Consider the following 22,403-nt stretch of genomic DNA (forward strand, 5'->3'; position numbering starts at 1 on the left):
AATTAATTTAGGTAGACTTGCTATATTATATCAAAATTTCCATTTTAAAAAATATAGAGATAATTTTAAAGTGCTTTGCAAACTTTAAAATATCATATAAAATTGTTATTGTTGTTATAGTTTATAAATATGTAAAAAATATCAGGTTCACATGATTAAAGACTGAAAATCTATTTATACTCAAAAAAAAATTGTTTTTCCCCAATATTAGCAACATTATTAAGCAGCTACCAAACACTACTTAGGAAGTAAAAATGCAAGGAAAAATTAAAGTCTCTGCCCTAAAAGAGCTTGCATTCTACAGGAAACAAAATAAACATTTGTGTCTTAAGTATGTATATATGTATATAAAACGTATGCATGTAGGTATATACAATCAGATACTAATACTGGAAGTTATCTAAAGATAATAATAAGAGGGTGCTGCAGTTTGGTAGCAAGGGACACGGTGAGAGGTCAGACCACTAGCGGTTTTTTGGAGGATGTAATAGAGAAAAATGAAGAAGGAAAAAAAGTTTAGGTTAAAAAGTGACAAGTACCTGAAATTTTAAAATAGTATTAAAAATAGTAATAGCTTTTAGGTAGCACTTTGAGATTTACACAATTTTTATATGGTTTCTCATTTGATTTTCATAACAACCTAGTTGGATCAGTGCTATTATTCTCCCCATTTTATAGATAAGGAAACTGAAGTGATGAGAGATTAAGAGATCTGATCAGGATCACACAGCTAAATAAGAGTCTGAGGCTACACATAAACTTGGATTCAGCTGGGTGGAACAGTGGTTAGAGCATTCGGCTTGGAATGAGGATGTTTCATCAGTATGACCAGTTTCAGGCACTTACTAGTTGTGTGACTCAAAGCATGTAACTTAATCCTGTTTACCTCAGTTCCTCATCTGTAAACTGAGCTGAGAAAGGAACTGTAAAACCCCTCCAGTATCTGCCAAGAAAACTCCAAAAAGGCATCTCGAAGAGTTGGAAACAACTGAAAACTACACAACTTCTTTACTCCAAGTTCATTATTGTACCACCTACTTGTTCTGGGAGCTGGCTCTGTGAAGAGCAGGAGATGTATGTGAAAAATCTTACAAAATAAAAATGACAACATCTGGCATTTAACAGATATATGCTAAGAGCATAAGGAACACTCAACAATAAAAGGAAAAGTCAGAAGTGATGTATATTTGGGGAAAAACACAATAAATTCCACTTTAGACAAGCTAGGTTTGATATCTCTGGGACACTTAATTGGTAACTTCCAAAAGGTAGTTAAATAGTGATAAATGTAGAAATTTTCTTAATTTATATAGCAAACATTTATACTAAAATAGCTGGCATGTGCAGTTAATATTTTCATATATATATTTTTTATATATCTATACATATATTATAAATAAATATATGAGGTGGTATGTCATGCTGGAAATACTGAATTTGGATTCTGAAAGACAGATTCAAATCCTACATCTAACACTGTCTGTGTGACTATGGGTAAATAAGTCATTTAATTTCTCTGAATTTCAGAAAACTTTTCTAAAACTTATCTATTAAATTATAGATAATCTAGCTAATGAACAATTTCTTTCATCAAATGAATCAGATTGTTGGCATATTGATATGTGTATAGTATGTGTGTGTGTGTATATATATATATGTATGTATATACATGTGTATACATATATATATATATACACATTATATAGAGAAAGGATGTGTAAATATATGTATACATGTGTACACACTCCAAAAAAAGCATCATTAGCTATAAAAACAAATGGAAAATATGTAGAATACTTTATTATTATTAAAAATACTGATAATTCATCTAAGTATTGTCTGTTTTCCAAACTACCAGTGCTATGATGTTTCCATTTTTAAACAAGTTTGTTTCAACATGTAAGTGGTTAAAGGAAAGGAACAAATTATTCTCAAAACAAAATGCAAATGATCCAACAACCATATGAAAAATGTTCTAAATCACTAGAAATTAAAACTCAGGTTTCATTTCACAACAATCCAATTGGCAAAGACAGAAATTCAATATAAACAGGATTATGAAATTACAAGAATACTAATGCACTTGGTGGAACAGTGAATTGGCCCAAATGTTTTCCAAAAAAATTTGAAAACATATAATGAGGTATGATGGAAGAACACTGGTCCTGGAGTCAGGAGGACCTGAATTCAAATCCAGTCTCAGACACTTGACAGTTACTAGCTGTGTGACCCATGGCAAGTCACTTAAACCCTACTGCCTTGCAAAAGAAAATGTAATTAATTTCCAAATTTAAAAAAAAAATGGGAAAAAGTGACCCTTTGAACCAGCAATTCCTACAAAAGGCATATATCTGAAGGTCAACTATTAGTGAAAAAATGGTCCCACATATTAACTATTAAAGCAGTCCTCGTTATGGTAGCAAAAACTGAAAACAAAATGAGTATCCCTTGCCTGGGGAACTATATAATATATGAATACAATGGAATAATATTACATCATAAAAGATAACATAGACAATGACTACAATATTAGTAAATGAAAATGACACTAAAAGGTGGCTGAATTCAGATTAACTGGAATGAATAATCTTGGTTTTAGAGAAAAAGGTAAAAAATACATTTTTTTCTTTCAGAGGTAGACAGCAAAAGAAATGAAATGTTCTTCACATACTGTCAGATGTGGTCGCTATATCAGTTTTGCTTAAGTGTATTTCTTTGTAACAATGAGTTGAAATGAAGTTAGGGGTAAATCAGAAAATAACTATCAAGTAAAAAGGGGATTGGGGTCAAAAAAACTTTAAGCAAGAGTTTATATAAATATCTGAATCAACTTCATATATGACAAATAATTTCCTTTATTTTTATTTTAAAAAGTAGGAAATATTCAGAAATAACCATTACATAATAGCTATAGACAACATAAAAACACAGACTACATTTAATTTGATAATAACAATTATCACAAAATTAAAGAAAATAATTTTATTTTAGAGGCTGCAAGTGGAGTATGCAGTAGTTATAAATGTTCTTCCAGTCTTCAAATTATCTGACATTATAGCCAGAACAGAATTTGTGCCTCCATCAATGCTTTCCTCATCACGTGTCATAGAAAGAGCCCAAAATGCTTTACAAAATCCATTACATTTTAAGACCATTTCCAATACCTGTTTCTATAAATCAAGAAATCCATTTATTCAAGGTTACATATGGAGAATTAATCACACAGAAATCATATCATCTTCTTTCTCAAAAATTAAAGTATTTTACTGTTCTTGGCATATCTTTATATGATGGCATGGGTTTTTTTACATTTGCATTAATTGGAAATATACAGTCAAAGTTCATGGGCTTAAAGTTCATGAAATATTGAAAAGTTCAATACAGAACTATCACTAATAAATGTTCCACCAAAATGAGACAAATTATAAGGCTGCTTTCACCTCTCTGGTTTAGATTCTACTTGACACAGATACTTGCAAGTATTATCATAATGTAATCTAAGAAAACACAACTGAAAGAATAGACAAAGCACTTTAAAAAGAGAAAGCTTAAATAGCTGCCTAAATATTCTGAATCAAGAACAAATAATTATGGTTAATGATTCACAGGAACATCTACAATGCAATTTCTATGAACAGGATGACTATCTTATGAATCAACTGAAAAAAACCTATTCAAAAGAGTCATTGAAACAATAAAGATAACAACCTTAGCTTTTAGAATGAGGGAATGAGAACAAGACACTTCTGGGCTACAGTTTTCACTAGTAAAAGGAGGGTGATGAAAATAGATGATATCTGGGATTCTTTCGGTAAAAGAATTTCTGATTCTTTACTCAAAACCTAGTCCTTCAGGATGCAATCTCAATTCTTAAATAACATTTTCATTTACTTTTAAATGGACATTGTAGACAAATAATTGTAAGCCAAATATGACCCTTTAAGCTTTAATATATTTCAATTATTAATTTTTAAATTATCAATGATTTTTAGAAACAAAAAAGATAATATTTGTGCTATAAAGAAATATTTAGTCACTTTATCCTTTTTTTTAACACAATATATTGTAAACAGATATACTAATAACACTGAATTTCACTTGCAGAATTCCTCTAATTCATAAGGGCAGTATAACAAACATGTTTACAAAAAAGACTCAGCTGAAACATAATAATTTACAGGTTAGTACTTAGCAAAATATGGATATGAAATTTAAAATTTTTAAGAACTAGAAAAATCAATTAAAATATTGAAGGGAACACATTATGAAACAAATCCAAGAAAAATGTCATACCAACAAATATTTAAATCTAGTTGAAATTCAATAAAATCTTCCATTTTCTGCCTGTTTTTGAAGGGATAGGCCAACAGTTAATATGGAATACTTCTAAATAATCACCAAACAAAAACAAAAATTCACTTTTTCCTTTTTCCTTTATTTGAAGACTTTGATCCTTTTTCTGTTTTGGCTTCCCAAAGGGCATTCCTTACAAATCTTGAAGCAGCTCCTTTATCCAATTTGGCAGCCATTTTCTTGTCTGTAATTTCTTTGACTCTGTTCATATATATTCTTATTCTATCCTATAAAATAATAACAATTGATATCACTAAAATATTTATCATTACTAGTTTTATTGCAATATCCTCGACCAGAGCATACTGCAAAATTACATTAAGTTAAGATCCAAGTATAGGATGCCTTTGAAAATTATCTCAATAACCTCAAATCAGAGTTCTGGTATAGCCATAACCCTATGAAATTATTCCTATCTAGATTTTCCCCAAATAATAACTTAACATTTTATAAAGTATTTTAAGATTTATAAAATCCTTTCCTCAAAATAATCCTGTAAATGAGGTAGTGTAAATATCATCATCACCATTTTTTTGGATTTAGGTAGTAACAAAGACTGAAAATTGATTTATTTAAGTTCTCACAGCTATGAACTCCGCTCTTCTTACTCCAAATCTAGACTCTTTCCACTAAACATCAATGTCTCTCTCCAAATGAAGTACAAGAATTATAGAATCTTAGAATTAGAAAAAAATCTTTCAAGATCATCTATTCTACTTCCTGACATCTCCCTATTTTATAGATAGAATCTAAAGCTCAGATAAACAATAAGTAACCTTCCAGATCACATGACAAGTCAGCAGCTAAACCAAGATCAGCCGGTTTCTGATCCTTTCCATTATAATACACTGCTTCTGCTAGAACCCTCAATTATCTCTGTATATATTTCCTCCTATAATCACAATTAAAGTGGATATTATGCAAATAAAAAATTTTGGGTGTAATGGCAGACTGCTTACATAAAATGAACACATGTTCCTTCCCACTCCCCAATTCCCAAACATATGCAAATGTTTGATTTTCAATGTTGTTTTATAAATGATTTAACATATGAAATGTGATTAACAAATCCTCACAGCACTTGTCTTATATTTCATATATTTAGCATACTATATTCTGTACTACATCTGTCTGAACATTTCTCTTTTCCTATGGTACTATAAGCATCTTGGGGCCTAAGACCATTTTATTCAACTTTTATCTTCTCAGTGCCTATCAAAGTGCTCTGTTAGATTTGTTAAATAAATGAAGATAAAATTCTCCAGTGAAATATACACCCCAAGGTAGATTTTACAAGGTGAAAAACACACTATTTTTCCCCTATAAGATACAAACTTATATGACTGCTAATCAAAATAAAGGATTACTATATATAACAGTCTGAAAAAAATGGCAATGATGAGCAAAAACCCCCAAGATGACAGTAAATGAATGACGACATCTAAATGTACATCTCATCAAACTTATCAAAGAAACCACAACATGCCTGGGAAATACAGGCCTGTAAAACTGAAAGATCGAGTTTTTTGATTGCTTTTTCCTCATTAAAGGTACAAAACATTAAATGACCCAAAAAACAAAGAAGGAAGAGAGAAATTCAGTCATTTATTTGGATACATGTAAAGTACAGAGCACAAAGAAATATGATCCTTTCTTTAGAGAACTAGACAGGATAAAGTCATATGGTTCAGTTTGAAAGTCACTCCTCTGTACTTAGTTTCATGATTTCTCACAATTGCTAAATTTAAAATTAAAAAATTCTCCACCAAGAACCTTGAAACTGGAAAAAGGTTCAGCTTCATCCATTAAAATAGAAACAATCTGGTTTATTCAGTTTTTGAAAATTGATGATAAAAATATCCTATTCAGCTGAAATTAATACAGGTGACTGTACATTTCTTGAAGTTAAAGTTGGTTTGTTTTATATACTTTCATTTTGTGTGTGTATACACATACATATGTATATATAAGCATAAAGAAATAATAGATTAATATATATTGATTATACTGATATTCTTATTTATAAAAGGAAGTCAAAAAGGCAAACAAAGTTTGATTTCTAATTTTTTTCTTCAAAATGAATGATTTGATTTGATTTTTGAAGTCAGCAGAAATTCTAAGATACTAGACCTTATATACTGTACTTATGCATCTAAATGGAATACAAAGACAAACCTAAAAGATTTATTATAGGTTGTAAATATGTCACTAATGCAGAATTACTGGACAGTACACATACAACTGGTGCCAAAAAAGCTTTTAGCTTTGTTGCTGAACTGGATTCTTTACTGCTGAGAAAATGAATTAATGGAGGAATTGAAAAGGTGGGTGGGGGAGGAACTTTCCCGGCTTCGCTAGTAAATCAACTGGAATATACTTTTTAGAATTGTGTAAGAGTTTGGGGCTTTAAAAAAAAAAAAAAAAAAAAAAAAAAAAAAAAAAACTACTTTAGAGAGAAGATAAAGATTTCAAAATTCTGTGGGAAAAACACCATATACATTATGAATAATTACTAAAATTGAAACATTGTCCCCACCCATTTAAATATGGAAATCACAATAGCTCTCAATCTAGTTTTTAGTTTTAAAAGTTAAATAAGGAAAACTAAAGATAAAATTACAATTACTTCTTTTGTTTATATAATTTCAGAAGACTTAATACAATTCTGCTTTTCATAAATGATAGCGTGACAACAAAGGTGCTATGACTTTTTAAAATCTAAAAGAATCAAGTCATACCCATACAGATAAGCATCCCATGCACAAATGTACAATGTAGTAAATTAAGCAAAAACATGTGAAGCAGAAGCTTACTATTTCTTGCTTTACTGGATGTTCCTTGGGATTAACTCCTTGAGTGGCCAAGTAAACTGTAAGAAAAAATGAGATTTAGTGATAATTTTTAAAAAGTACAATTTAAAAATAAGATAACCACTGATTAGATATTATATTGGATAATGGATAACACTATATCAGGGTTAGCTTAGAATACAGAAAGCCCTTCCAATTTAACTTCTGCAATCTGTAAAAATAATCTGTACATAAATTGAAAGTACTACAATCAAGTAATTTAAACAAAATAAAAATCATATAAACATATCTTAAATTATTTAGAACACATGCAATAATAAATTAATTTTTGGCTTATCCTGAATTTAAAAAAGACAAAAGCAGTTATTTATTTTTTTAAAAATCTTAAAAGCTTAACTAAATTGTAACTCTTTGTTAAAATTAACCTGAAAGTTTCCCTTTTGACCAACTCAAATATTTTAATCTACTTACCCCAAAACATTGAATTCAACGTATAAGCAGAAACTAAATCCAACTTGGCCTGTTCAAGTGGGTCCAACTATTAAAAAAATAAAATTTTAGGTCAATCAGATAGCCTTTTAAATGTTATAAACTATCAATAAAATGTCCTATAATCCAAAAACTAAACAGTCTAGAAACTATCTGAAAAAAAGACATTTAATTCATCTAATTTTGACAACAAATTTTCATTTCAAAGTGCCATTTTTATTTGGACAAAGAAAATGTGAACAAGGCAAGAAAAAGATTTTAAATTATTTTAATTTTCAAAGTTATGATCTGGGCTCTGTATGTCAAAAGTAATTCATCAATATAAACACTGTACATGATGTATTTATGTATGAGTAGCAGCTGAAATACTTAGGCTGTACCAAAGACAGAGAAACATAATGAAATTTGTTTGGGGCTGTCAAAATCAATTTACTGTTTTTGTCCTATAGGATTTCCAGAAACTCTGATAACATCATTCCACTACTTAAAAGCTCAAAGATGGATTCTGTCAAAAAGAATGTTGTGAACACTCCTTCCTTCTCATAACCTAACCACACCAACAAAAAAATGTTTACAGCTAAGATATATATATTTATTAAACTTTGGGAATTTTCTCTCCTACAAACTATATAGAATTCACATATGAGAATATGTCATTGAGCTATTTTTTTCTCATATAGAAATTTGTTCAGAAGATGAAGGATTGAAGTTTTAATATCTGCTAATAAATTTATCAATTAGTAAGAGATGTTTATTTTTTACCTTTTGTAATAACTCATTTCTAGAAACTGACATCATAGTCTTTAGCATTTCATCCACAGAACGAAGGGAATTATCAAATGTTGACAGATAGTCATGAATTTCTGTTGGATAGTCTTCTCCACTAATTTCTTCTTCTGCCATGCTAACTGGAAAGATACATAAAAATTATTTGCATATGTTACTTTATGAGATCATAGGTATTGATTCCCCTGTCTAAAAATGATTTTATCAGTCTTGCATCAAGAATTCGATACAGTTAAGAGAATTAAAACCAATTGAAAAGCAATTAATTTAAAAACCAGGAGTGTCTTTTTACAATATAATCCTAGAGAAAAGCACATAATATTTTAAAAACAAAGGTTAAAGTTCAATTTCCCCAATGTACATTCCACTAGTACAATGCTGAAGCACAAAATATTTGATTAGAAAAAACAGAAAAATAATGCTAAAAATTCTGGAACTCTTAAAACTAACTATACAGAAGCAAAAGACTAAGTCAATCACAGTCTCAAAGCAGCAAACAATAACTTGAATTAGTAACTGGATCACAAGTCCTTCAAATGCAAACATAAAAAAATAAGCTTTAATGTCTTTAGGTGAAAATCCATAAAAATTCAGAATTAAACTGATGAGAAAAAACCCGAAATCTGATTTGAAATCTGATACATTTATTATAGACACTTAAAATTTGCTGGACACAACAAAAGCATTTCCTCCCCTCCCCTCACCCAAGTTCCTTTTCAAAAACCTCACAAAATAATATGCAGACCAACTACACAGGAACAACCTATGTGTGACATAAAAAGAAGATATGCAAAAGAGAGAAGTCATTAAGAGATTCAGGAAAAGCTTCTTGTAGGTAAGATTTTAGTTGGAACTTTAAAGGAGTCAGGAAAAGAAGGAAACAAATGAGAGAGACAATTCCAGGCATGGGGAAAACAAAAATGGAAAGTAAAATGGAAAGTAGAAAATGGAAAGTGAAAATATAAAGTTCAGAAAAGAAGTGTGTAAAGAATAGAAAGGAGTCACTGGAAAACTGGGGGGAAAGGGAACAAATTATAAAAGACTTTAAGTGAAAAATGGGTTTTATATGTGAATAGATGAATGATTCTCAAATTTTTGACCTCTTTGTGAACTTAAAAATTATTGAGGAATCTCCCCAAAGAGCTTTTGTTCAGATGGATTATTACTGATGAGTAATTACTGTGTTCAAAATTAAAACATCTTTATATTATTATTAAAAACAGCTTTGACTTCGTAGGTATCCTGAAAGAATCTCAGGGTCCTGAGAGGTCACCTTACCACCCTTACAGAACAGATAAAATAGAGCATATCATAGTCTAGACAATAGATATTCTACTTGTGGACAGATGAACCAAACTCTTTAGAGTAATTACATATCTCATTTAGGAGCACACTGTTATATGGCTTGATACAATTAGCATCCACAAATAGGACCACCTCCCTAGAGGATCTCTATATAGTGACCGCTTACTTGACTCTGGATGCAATCACCTCTAAGACAGTAGCAAATAAGTACGACAAACATCTATTTCTCCTTTTTCTCTCTTACTTGATATTAATTGTATAAAGTTAAACAAGATTATCTCTGTTGTTACAAATTTCCAGGAATCTTTTGACTGATAATTTTGACTTGTGCACAGGAGATACCTGTAGAAAAATGCTCCTGTTCTATTCATCTGCCCACATCAGGAAACCCACAGTAGAGTGCAGATTAAAGCAGATTTTGTTTCACTTTCTTTGTATCTTGCTTTATATTGGGTTGGGGTTTTTTGTTTTTACAACATAGGTAATATAGAAATCTTTTACATGACTTGACATGTATAACTGATATATGGCTTGTTTTTTTAATGGGTAGAAGAAGGATGGAAGAGAATTTGGAACTGATTTTTTTTTTTAAATGAATGCTATAAATAATCAAATAAAAGAAGCCTCAGTATACATGTCAATTAAGTAGACACATGGATTATAAATTACTGATGTTTTCCTGATGATCTTGTTTGTAATAAGGCTGATAATTTCTTTTTTTTTTTTAAATTATGAACATCGACAGAAAAATTGCAATATAAAAATTAAACAATGTACCATATGCATTTAGTTTGGTTTTTTAAAATGTACGTATTAAAATTCATATATAATATCTAACAAAGAAAGTAACAAAATTCTTTTATTTATTTATTTGTGCTACAGATAATTCTGCCCTAAGTTCTGACAAGATTGTTAATTTTCCCTCCCACAAGACAGAGGGGAGAATGGGAAAGGAAACCTAGGCAAAAAAGTTCAGATGACTATAGTGTCTAGGACCTTCAAAATTATGGTGGCTATTTAATTGGAGGGTTTTTTAAAGAACTTGTCTCTTTCTCAACCAACACATAAACTGTAAATATTCTCATGATGGTCTTTTTTACAAGATGCCTGTCTGCACTATGAAGTGACCAGGGTCTCATGGAATGCTTATTTGCCTTTAGATACATGATAAAAATATTTTACATACATTATTTCATTTGAACATCACAACCTCATATAGGTTAAGTCCTACAGATATTACCAATCCCATTTTACAAATAAGGGAATTAAGGCTCAGATAGATAAAATTACTTCATCAGTAAGTCACATAATAAGGATCAAAGATAGCATCTGAACCCAGATTTTCTTGATGCTGGTAAATTGAAAAAGAGAATTACATTTGAAGTCAGATGATCTGAATTCAAATCTCACTTCTACTGCTCACTGGTGACATTGAAAAAGTAACTTAATCTTCTAGCTTTGCATCAATGCCTAAATAAATTGTGGAACAGAAATGAAATGGGACATTCCCACATCTCAAAAAATGATAAATATTGGAAGACTGAGGATGAAGCAAGCATGTATCCTATGCCTCTTTGCAAAGAGGTGAAGAAGTAGAAGAGAACGAGATATACAATTTAAAATATTTCACACAAGAAATGTGTGGATTTCCTTGCTTTCCACTATTTGGGGGAAAGGGGGAATTTATGGATAGTGATAATGATGCACACACAAAAAAGGAAAATATCAATGAAATATAACAATATATAGAAGAGAACAGAAGGAAATCAAAAGGGAACACAGAGGAGCAGGGAACTTTTGTTACTATAGTGTTAAACTGAATCAATACCTTTGAAAAAATAACTACACAATTGTTAAAGGTTATTAGGGGGTCCCCCTGAACTTATCTTTTTGAGTTGCCATTGTAATAGAAGTTCATTTTCACATACAATTGTCTTTTTCCACTTTTTGTATATTGAAATGTTCAAGACTATTGATGTTGAAGTACATAATTAAAAAAAAAAAAGTAAAAAAGAGAGAATATGAAGAATTCAGAGAAGCATGGGAAGATATAAACTAATGCAGAGTACAAAACAAAAAACATATATACTCCAATAGTATAAGTAAAAAAACTGAAAAGAACAAAACTAAACACTGGATAATCATCATAACATAAGTTGAAGAAAAGAACCTCCCTCTCTTTTCAGAAAAAGGCTATTAAAGAAATGGAGCATTGCTATATATTGTCAAATTTCACTGATACACTTTTGTTAATTTAATTGAGCTGCTTTTTTTTTTTTAATTCCGTTACAAAAGACAACATTCTTAAGTGAGAGATTCAAAAATTAAAGTGATGTAAAAACAATATATCAATACTTTTTTTTTTTTTTTTGATGAGAGGTAGGACTAATAGGAATATAAAACCTAAGGATGTCAAAGATAGAAAAAATGTCCCACTAACAGCAAAATATTTCTAGCAGTACCTTTTCAAATAGCTAAAAATTTTAAGTTGATCAACAACCATTTATTAAGTGTTTAATATATGCCTTGTAATACTGAATGCTGGGGATACAAAGGCAAAAGTGAAATAATCCCTGTCCTCAGGGACCTCACTTTCTAATGAAAGAGAAATTGCATATATACAAATAGAAACAAAATACAAATTTGAATATAAGGTAGTCTGGGGAGGAAGATAAACAAATAATAATAACAGCTAGTATAGAGAGAACTTTACAAAAATTATCTAATTTTATCTTCATTACAACTCTAGGAAATAGGTGCTATTATTACCCTCATTTTACAGATGAAGAAACTGAAGCAGACAGATTAAGTGAATTGCCCAGAGTTCATATAGCCAGGAAGTGTCTGGGCCAAAATTTAAAGTCAAGTATGGCTTCATGAAAATGGCAACTGAGCTGAGTCTTAAAGGAAATAAGAGATTCTAAGAGGGGAGGGGGGAATACATTCCAAATTTGGACCCTGGAGAGAAAGCATCACATATACAAAATAAGAAGTCCTTATGGCCAAATTGAAGAGTTCACAGGACAGAGTAAAGGAGAAGTCTAGGAAGACAGCAAGAGGACTGGCTGTAAAAAGCATCAAATGTCCAACAGAAGAGGCAATGGAAGGGCTACTGGGGTTTGTTGAGTGGAGCGAGCAACATGATCTGACCTGTTCTTTAGAAAAATCACTATTAAGGATGAATTCCACTGGAGAAAAGCTTGAAGCAAGGAGGCTAAGTGGAGGGTTATTCCAATTGTCCAAGCCTAGAATAAAATAGTGACTGTGTGAATGATAAAGAGAGAGCACATGGGAGAGATACTGTAGTGAGAGAGAGATCTGAAAAAATAACTACATACAGGGACTAAGTGAGAGTAAAGAGTGAACAAGAGTAATTGTGATAGTGGTACCCTTGACAGAAGTTTGGGAAATCCCTCTATTTTTGTCCGCCTACATTTTTTATTTTCTTCACAGGTTAATTGTTCAGTATTTCAAAGTCCAATTCTTTTTGTACCACAAAATAACTGTATGAACATGTATACATATATATATTGTATTTAACTTATGCTTTAACATATTTAACATGTATTGGTCAAAAAAGAAGAACTAGAGATCATTACTGATCACAAAATTGAAAATTTCGACTATACCAAACTGAAAAGTTTTTGTACAAACAAAACTAATGCAGACAAGATTAGAAGGGAAGCAATAAACTGAGAAAATATTTTTACAGTCAAAGGTTCTGATAAAGGCCTCATTTCCAAAATATATAGAGAATTAACTCTAATTTATAAAAAATCAAGCCATTCTCCAATTGAAAAATGGTCAAAGGATATGAACAGACAATTCTCAGATGAAAAAATTGAAACTATTTCTAGTCATATGAAAAGATGCTCCAAGTCATTATTAATCAGAGAAATGCAAATTAAGACAATTCTTAAGATACCACTACACACCTGTCAGATTGGCTAAGATGACAGGAAAAAATAATGATGATTGTTGGAGGGGATGCGGGAAAACTGGGACATTAATGCACTGTTGGTGGAGTTGTGAACAAATCCAACCATTCTGGAGAGTAGTTTGGAACTATGCTCAAAAAGTTATCAAACTGTGCATAACCTTTGATCCAGCAGTGTTACTACTGGGCTTATATCTCAAAGAGATACTAAAGAAGGGAAAGGGATCTGTATGTGCACGAATATTTGTGGCAGCCCTCTTTGTAGTGGCTAGAAACTGGAAACTGAGTGGATGCCCATCAGTTGGAGAATGGCTGAATAAATTGTGGTATATGAATATTATGGAATATTATTGTTCTGTAAGAAATGACCAACAGGATGATTTCAGAAAGGCCGGGAGAGACTTACACGAACTGATGCTGAGTGAAATGAGCAGGACCTGGAGATCATTATATACTTCAACAACAATACTATATGATGACCAGTTCTGATGGACCTGGCCATCCTCAGCAATGAGATCAACCAAATCATTTCCAATGGAGCAGTAATGAACTGAACTAGCTACGTCCAGAGAAAGAACTCTGGGAGATGACTAAAAACCATTACATTGAATTCCCAATCCCTATATTCATGCCCACCTGCATTTTTGATTTCCTTCACAAGTTAATTGTACAATATTTCAGAGTCTGATTCTTTTTGTACAGCAAAATAACGGTTTGGTCATGTTTACTTATTGTGTATTTAATTTATATTTTAATATATTTAACATCTACTGGTCATCCTGCCATCTGGGAGAGGGGGTGGGGGGTAAGAGGTAAAAAATTGGAACAAGAGGTTTGGCAATTGTTAATGCTGTAAAGTTACCCACACATATGACCTGTAAATAAAAGGCTATTAAATTAAAAAAAATAAAATAAAATATTAAAAAAAAAAAAAAAAAAAAACATGTATTGGTCAACCTGCCATCTGGGGGAAGGGGTGGGGGGAAGGAAGGGAAAAATTGGAACAAAGGGTTTTACAATTGTCAATGCTGAAAAATTACCCATGCATATATCTTGCAAATAAAAAGCTATGATTAAAAAAAAGAAGAAGTAGTTTGGGGAAGTGGTGGTTTTGGAAATATATACAGTTCAATTCTGAACATTCTGAACCTCTGGTACAAAGTAAATGCCCATCCATTGTGAATGGTTTTTAAAAAGTGCTACATGCTAGGGGCAGCTAGGTGGCACAGTGGATAAAGCACCAGCCTTGAAGTCAGGAGGATATGAGTTCAAATTCAACCTCAGACACTTAACACATCCTGGCGGTATGACCCTGGACAAATCACTTAACCCTAATTGCCTCAGCCAAAAAAAAAAGTGCTACATGGATGCAATTATATTGTTCCTCAAGAAATTTTAAATATAAAAAGAGACAAAAGATAGGAAGCCATGAATGAAAATAAGAAAAATTTTAAAAACAGCATGATAAATGACTACAACAAGGTTAAGTGGAAAGAACAAAAAATAAATACAAAAATAAAACAGAACACTGCATAATAGTAATGAACACGGTTATCTCAAAAAAGAGATAAATTCCAAGGTAGGTGCAGAAGAGATTCCTGTTAACAATTTCCTCTTTGGGCAGAAGTTCCCATTAGTTCTCGCAAATTGCTGATGGCATAGTGAGTTTTTTTAAAAACCCCAAATTAGCATTATCTATATTGTATAGCATTTTTTATTTATTTTGTTAAATACTTTTCAATTGTTTCAATATAGTTTCAGGAGTGAGGAACACTTCTGCTCAATATCAATAAAATCACAGATCCAATTAAAAAAAATATGGTTCTTCAGTGTTAAACACGAAGCAATTTTTGCAAAGTTTTATTCTTTATTGTATATTTAGTGAATTATTTTTCTTTGTCCATAGTTATTAAGTTTACAATGATTATTTGTATGTAACTATTTGATCTCATTAGCCCATGGGTTAAGTCCTATGAATGTTTGTTTTAATATGTCAAATATGAACTGTTTATTTTGTAATCCTGTTTATTTCATTTTATTTATTTAAAAACATTATTCTGAGGAAGGATCCATGGGCTTCACCAGATTTCAAAAAAAGGGGCCATGACACAAAAAATATTAAGAACCCTAGTCTGGATGATTTCCAAAACCTCATCTTGCCCTAAAATTCTTTAACTACACATTTAATTCTGAAGTACCCTAACAGAAGGGCATGGTGGTATTCAAAGTCCAACCCATCACCTGTATTTGTAAGTCCTATGAGCTAAAAATGTATTTGGACCTCAAGCCCTATTTTGTCAATCTCTGATATATACAGAATCCAAATATTATTTTCATTTGGTTTTGGTTGGCCTAAAAAGATATATCTTCCTAATTTGTGGTTTTTAACAAAATGTTAAAAATTAGTTCGGATTTTCAAACATACACCTATCAATAGCAAAAGAAGGTAAATTAAATGCTCATAAGACGTTAGAAGGAAACTCAGCCAAGACCTAAAAATCTGCAATGGATAAACCAAGAAATAGACAATTTGTATATAAATTACTTTAGTTCTCAAATTCTTGCTGAGTTGGATAGGCAATTCTAATTTCAAATGAAGTATCATTAAACAAAACCTCTTAAAATAAATTTCTAATACCAAAAAAATGCTGAAGGTGATATTGGGAGGAGAAGTCCCAAAATCCTACTGGAATTCCACTTATCAGCTGTTTAACTTTAGGCTAACTGCTCAATCCCCAAGTCTAAATCTTCTAATCTGTAAAATGGGGATATTCATTTGACTTGTAACAAGTACCACAAGATTAAAGTGTTTTATAACCATCAAACACTATGTAAAATGTCAGTTATTCTAATTAGCACTCAATTACAAAAGTAATTATATATCATATAAAGTAATTCATCACAAATTACTAAGTATTATTGCTACTGAAACACCTTATTTTAAAAGCTTAAAGAAAGTTCTTGGCAAAGAGTTCTTAACGTGTGTGTGTATGTGTGTGTGACTGCATGTATGTCACCAATGTAAGTATATGTATGTATAGGTGTATATATATGTATAGGTGAATGTGTGTGTATATAGATAGATAGATAGATAAACATATCTATCTATATATAGAGAGAGAGATATCAGAGACCTTCCACAATTTCTCACATAATAATATTAAAAGTATTTTGCAACATCAAGTTATCTGGAACACTCAAAGACCTTCCACAATTTCTCACATAATAATATTAAAAGTATTTTGCAACATCAAGTTATCTGGAATACTTTGTTGCTTGATTATGCTTCATAAGTTTTTATGTACTATTTGTTTATTATTTATACTCTATTTCCATATTCCAATATGTTCCACACACAGTAACCAGAAAAATTTATTCCTCAAATACCATTTTAACATCTTGTTTCTCTGCTTAAGAGTTCCCTAATGCCTCTCCTAATCAAAATTCCTTAATTATTTAGTTTCTGTATTAAGCCCATTCCCTTTCCAAGAGAAACTTCTCTCCAAAACTAAATTCCTGAGCAACTCAAGTTATTTTGTCATTTCCCACAAATCTTGCAAGATTCTCTCCTCCGTGACTTTGCATACCACCCTATATCCCTTAACCCCACTTAACAATGTCTATTCTTCTCCACAAATCTAACATGGCTCAAAATTCACCTCCTCAAGTTGAAGGAAATACACACACAGTGTGGTATCAATAAAAATCAAAGTCAATAGGGAAATAAGCAAGGATGAGTAGAGGTAAGAGGGAGAATGGATACTAGGGGAAGAAATCACAATCAAAACAAAATGTTTTATTCTGAAAGGGAAATTAAAAAGAGTTTTTTTTTTTTTTTTAATTATTTGAACCTAAGGGAAGGAGGGAGAAGACTTAGAATGCCTCTGAGAAAACTGGGTAATGGACAATTTGTGTGTATGAACATAATAGAATATTATTGTATCATGAGAATGTATCAGACAGATTTTAAAAATATTGGGTTAGTACGAAATGATGAAGAGTAAAATGAACAGAATTAACAGAATAGTTTAAACTCTGAAAAGAAATAAATTTTTAAAAAAATCTCCATCAAGGCAATCACCAAAGTGTCCAGAGGACCAATTACAAAGCTGGAAAGTTAGAAGGGATCAGTCCCTTGAAGGGACTAAAAAAACCTTGAAGGGTTTTTTTTAAGAATTTGAACTTTTAAACCTCAAGGGAACTTGAACAAGGAGAGGTGAAAAATACCCTAGAAAGACTCCTCCCTAGCAGCTAATACAATATTCTGTACAATCAGAGATAAAGCTTTTTTAGATTGATCTTTTTCTGGAATTACAGATACCAGTAGATCCTAATATTAAAAGATCACCGTGTTCAATACTCCATGTCTTATAAGAAAATCTAAGCCCAAAAAGATGAAATGTCTTCCACAAGGTCATGAAGATAGCTCTCAAGAGCTCTGAGTTCAATATCAGGGTTCTAGTTCTCCAAGAATAGGTGTTTATTCTATCTATAGAAAACTAGGAAATGATATGCTAACTCTAGAATAGAAAAGGACCTAAAGCTAGTTTATCCAACTCCTTTGTTTCATAATGAAGAAATGAAGAAACCAGGAGTGCACAGGTAAATGCTTAACTGCCGGGGGGGGGGGGGGGGGGGGGGGGGGGGGGGGGGGGGGGGGGGGGGGGGGGGGGGGGTTAGGGGGAGAAGAGAAAAGGGCAGAGGAGAGAAAGAAAAATTTTAAGTGCCTGCTGTGTGCCAGGAACTGTGCTAAGAACTGTACAAATATTATGTCATTTGATTCTCACAACAAGCCTTCAAGGTTAGAGCTATTACTCCCATTTTACAGTTGAGAAAATTGAGGCAAACAGAGTAAGTAAATCTCATGGTCATAAAGGTATGTCTGAAGCCAAATTTGAATGCAGGTCTTCCTGACTCCAGGCCTAGAGCACTTGCTGCTCCTAAGTACAATGGGCACACTTTTAAGTTTAGCCTTCATTATTATCATTTTCTCTTTTACTTTTTAAAGTCTAGATAATCAACAAAACAATCAGGCCATTGATTCGTAAGGTATAAATGTCTACGCTGAAAATTTAATAATCAGTTCAACGGTTGGAGCCAACTGCAGCATGCCCTTGGAAGAAACTAGGTTTCATGGTGCTTGGCTTGGCCAACCTCCCACAAGTAGTGTCAGAAATGGAATCTGATCTAGGTCCTCTGACCCTCAATCAGTCAATAGTCTTTCCATTTTGCAAATACTCTTAAATACTGTTAGCTGAAGAATAGTCTCACCACTTTCTAAGACTTAATACATATCAGCTGCTCTTTGTAATCCTTGATAGAGAAAGCAGCCTCTAAGGATTGTTTGATATCCTCAAGAGATCTTTCTAAATCATTCCACTCCTAAATGTATAAACAGTTATGCAACAATACCTATAATTTGAGATTGAGGGTTTTTATTTGTTTCTCAAGGCAGGAGCTCCCAAAGAGTAAATTCATTCTACCAAGTACTGTTGTGCAAGATAGAGCAAGGGGCACTGTTTCCCAAGTTCACAAGTCAGATTGCCCCAGAAACGGAACCCAAACCAACTTGTCTACTCAAAAAACCAAGCTGCTGGTAGTACTAAAATAACTAAGGAATCAGTAAATTCCATTCCACTTTTAAACTGAAATGTTTCTAAAATCACCAAATTGGCAAAATCCTCCCAACTACTATGTAGTCCTTGGATGACATGGATAGAGTAACTAGCCTCAGAACTAGAAAGACCTGGAATTAAGTTCCATTTATGACCCTCTGGTCAAATCATTTAACCTTTCAGTGGTCTAGGCCATAGTGTCAAACACAAGTGCTGCCTCAACTAGATTAAAATGTTAATTGGGAAATTAAACAAAAAATCAACAAAAATAAATCAACAAAATAAATGCAAATACAATAAAACATAATACTACATTGTAAAATTAAGTCAACATGGATAGATTAGTTCCTCATCCCCAACCATCTCTTTTAAGATGACAAAACTGATCTAAGATTCTAAGCTGTAGAGTATATTAATGTATTATCCCTCAAGGATGGCTGTGTAGTGCAATGGATAGGGCAGCTAAGTGTTAAAGAGTGGATAGTGCACCAGGCCTGGCCTCAGATACTTACTAGCTGTGTGACTCTGGACAACTTCCAGTTTTCTCATCTGTAAAACGAGCTGAAGAAGAAAAAACAAAACACTCTACTAACCTTTGCCAAACCCCAAATGGGGTCACAAAAAGTTGGCTGAACCACAACTCTCCTAGTGGCAAAAGGAGTACCCTCACCTGGGAATTCCCCATACCAAACTAATCACAGGTTCCTTTCATTTTCAGAAATCTGTCCACTGAAAATAGTTATTGTTCAAATAGGATGAGGAGGAAAATGCTTGTTATTAGAAAAATATAAAATTAAAGTTGAGATAAAATAAATAAAAATACTTTGGAAAGTTGTGGGTACCTATGAGTGCCAATTCAAGGACTAATGATCAAGTTCTGAACTGTGATAGAGTAAACCAAATAACTGAATCACAGATCTGGAAAGAATCTAAAGAGGTGACACAGTGTAAACCAAATATTTTATAAAAAGTGCTTTGTAAATCTCAGAAATACCATGTAAAAATTCGTTTTTAATTATAAATGAGAGACAGGCTCAGAGAAACTAAAAGTGACTTTCCATTATCAAATTATATGAACACTCAAACTAGAACTAGAGCCAGTTTTCTCAGGTTTCAATAAAGTGCTAAGTATGTAATCAAATATATAAAATCCTAAACATATAAAGAACTGTTTCAATAATACCCCATATTTGGTACTAATCTGGAAAGTGATATGATCACTTAGAGCAAAATGAACAGCAAAAAGTCTGCACTTTAAAAATACTGAATTGGAAAAATTAATCAGATTTTTTCATAGCATATTTCAAAAAAAAAAAAAAAAAAGCACAAGTCTCATACAGAGGAAATCATTCAGCCAATAATACAAAGTTACAAAAATATTTGAAATCATTAAACAGGAAGAATTTAAAAGACTTGTTTTCTAAATTTTTAAATAAAGGACAATCTCAAATCAGACTGGGAAGGACCTATGACGAATAAGGGGAAAGGAAATTCCTTTTTTCTACAACAGACTAGACACTGTTCTGTAACATTTACAAGAAGACTCTAGGTGGTGCAATGGTTAAGGTGATTGAAGACGACCCGAGTTCGAATGCTTCCTCAAGACACTTATTCAGTTGTGGAACCCTGAATTAATTTAAGTTCCTTAACCTCTCTCAGCCCTCAATATCTTCATTTGCAAAATGGAGGTGATCATACTAATAGCACAATTATCTTATAAAGTGGTTGTGAAGAAAAAAAAAAAATGGGACAATACATGCAATCAATCATGTTGGCGCTCCCTAAATACCAGATTATCATCGTTATTGTTACTATTACTTTTATTATTCTAATCTTAGGACAAAAGTCCCTCTTCTTGTGTATCATAGATCCCTTTGCAAGGCTGGTGACGCCTCTTCCCAAAGCAAATGACATTCTTTTTAGCCGTTTTCCGCATTCAGGAGGCACTTAACACGGGCTTGCTCCCTTCCGTCCTCCGAACCGTATTTAACGCGTCATTTAACTTAACGAACCCTAATTTAATTCAGAAATGACAACACTTTTGAAAGAGGGTATTTTCCCTCTCCAGGTTCGAGGACCCCACGTTAATGCCCGGAGGACGGAGAGGTGCACCAACTTGGCCAGGCTCCCAATCCAGGCGGACGCCAGGGGCATCCCTGGAACCCAGGTCTCGCTCCCTGGGCACTCACGCAGGCCCTCGAGGCCCCCTATCGGGTTACGCAGACGCGCGGCGTCGCCAAAGAGAACCCTGGTACAGGTAAGTGGCGGAGCTGGACCTCGTTACACCCGCTCCACACGTTGGGGAGAGGGGAAAGGGAGAGAGGGACGGAAGCAGCCTGGGCGCCGCGGCATTTCCCTCCCGCTCGGAAGGCGGCGCTGCCACGAAACGCGAAGCGAGAATTAAAAAAAATTGACGAGCCCAGGGCCCGAAGCGCTTCCAAGCAGATTAAGTTCCCGAACTCCCCAGAAGGAGGAGCCCGGAAAAGGGCGTCCTGGAGAATAGGGCTATGCCTGGGGTTAACGAAGGTAAGAAGGAAGAGCCCATCAGGGCTGCCCGCATCCGGGACGAAAACAGCATACCACTCGGACGAAAGCTTACCTCGTCTGGCATTCGCTCCTCCGGACGACGGCGACGGCGAGCCCGCGATGACGTCGGTTCCACGTCGCGCAGGCTTATTGACGACAACCGGGCCGGAGAGCAGGCACGACCAGCCAAGCGCCGAGATTTCGATTCCTGGTTCCCCGGCTTCGCCCCGCCCCCAGGCCTTCTCCTCAGTCCCATCCCTGGTCATTCGCTGTCCCCAGTCCCATCCCTGGCCATCCGCTCTCCCCTCGCGGCTGACAGAATCCACCCCTCTCGGATCTCCTCTTAACACGCTAAAGCTGAAAGAGATCTTTGAATCTAGAATTTTCAGATAAAGAAATTGAGGCACAGGACTGTCTTGCAAAAGCTTTGCGATCTTGGTCACAATTCGATTTCCGGGAGTCTCAATTTACTCAACTGTAAAATGAGGAAATCGATTGCATCAGAATCCGGCACCACTGAGATGAAAATGATATTCTCTATGCAAAAGTTTCCCCCAGATCCGGCACTGTTCTGATCATTCA

The 22,403-nt window shown here is 33.2% G+C and overlaps 1 protein-coding gene across 1 annotated transcript; it reads right to left on the minus strand.

Annotated features, from left to right (window-relative positions):
• Positions 1-2,837: 2,837 nt before the first annotated feature.
• C1D (C1D nuclear receptor corepressor) lies at positions 2,838-21,977 on the minus strand. The gene is made up of 5 exons (XM_003758219.4): positions 21,895-21,977; positions 8,415-8,560; positions 7,635-7,701; positions 7,167-7,222; positions 2,838-4,580 (listed from the first exon to the last, which is right to left on the minus strand). The coding sequence occupies exons 2-5, from the start codon at positions 8,553-8,555 to the stop codon at positions 4,416-4,418; spliced, it is 429 nt and encodes a 142-aa protein (XP_003758267.1). The 5' UTR covers positions 8,556-8,560; positions 21,895-21,977; the 3' UTR covers positions 2,838-4,415.
• Between the last annotated feature and the right edge of the window lie 426 nt (positions 21,978-22,403).

This window comes from Sarcophilus harrisii, chromosome 2 (assembly GCF_902635505.1).
Source record: "Sarcophilus harrisii chromosome 2, mSarHar1.11, whole genome shotgun sequence".
NCBI classification, from domain to species: domain Eukaryota; kingdom Metazoa; phylum Chordata; class Mammalia; order Dasyuromorphia; family Dasyuridae; genus Sarcophilus; species Sarcophilus harrisii.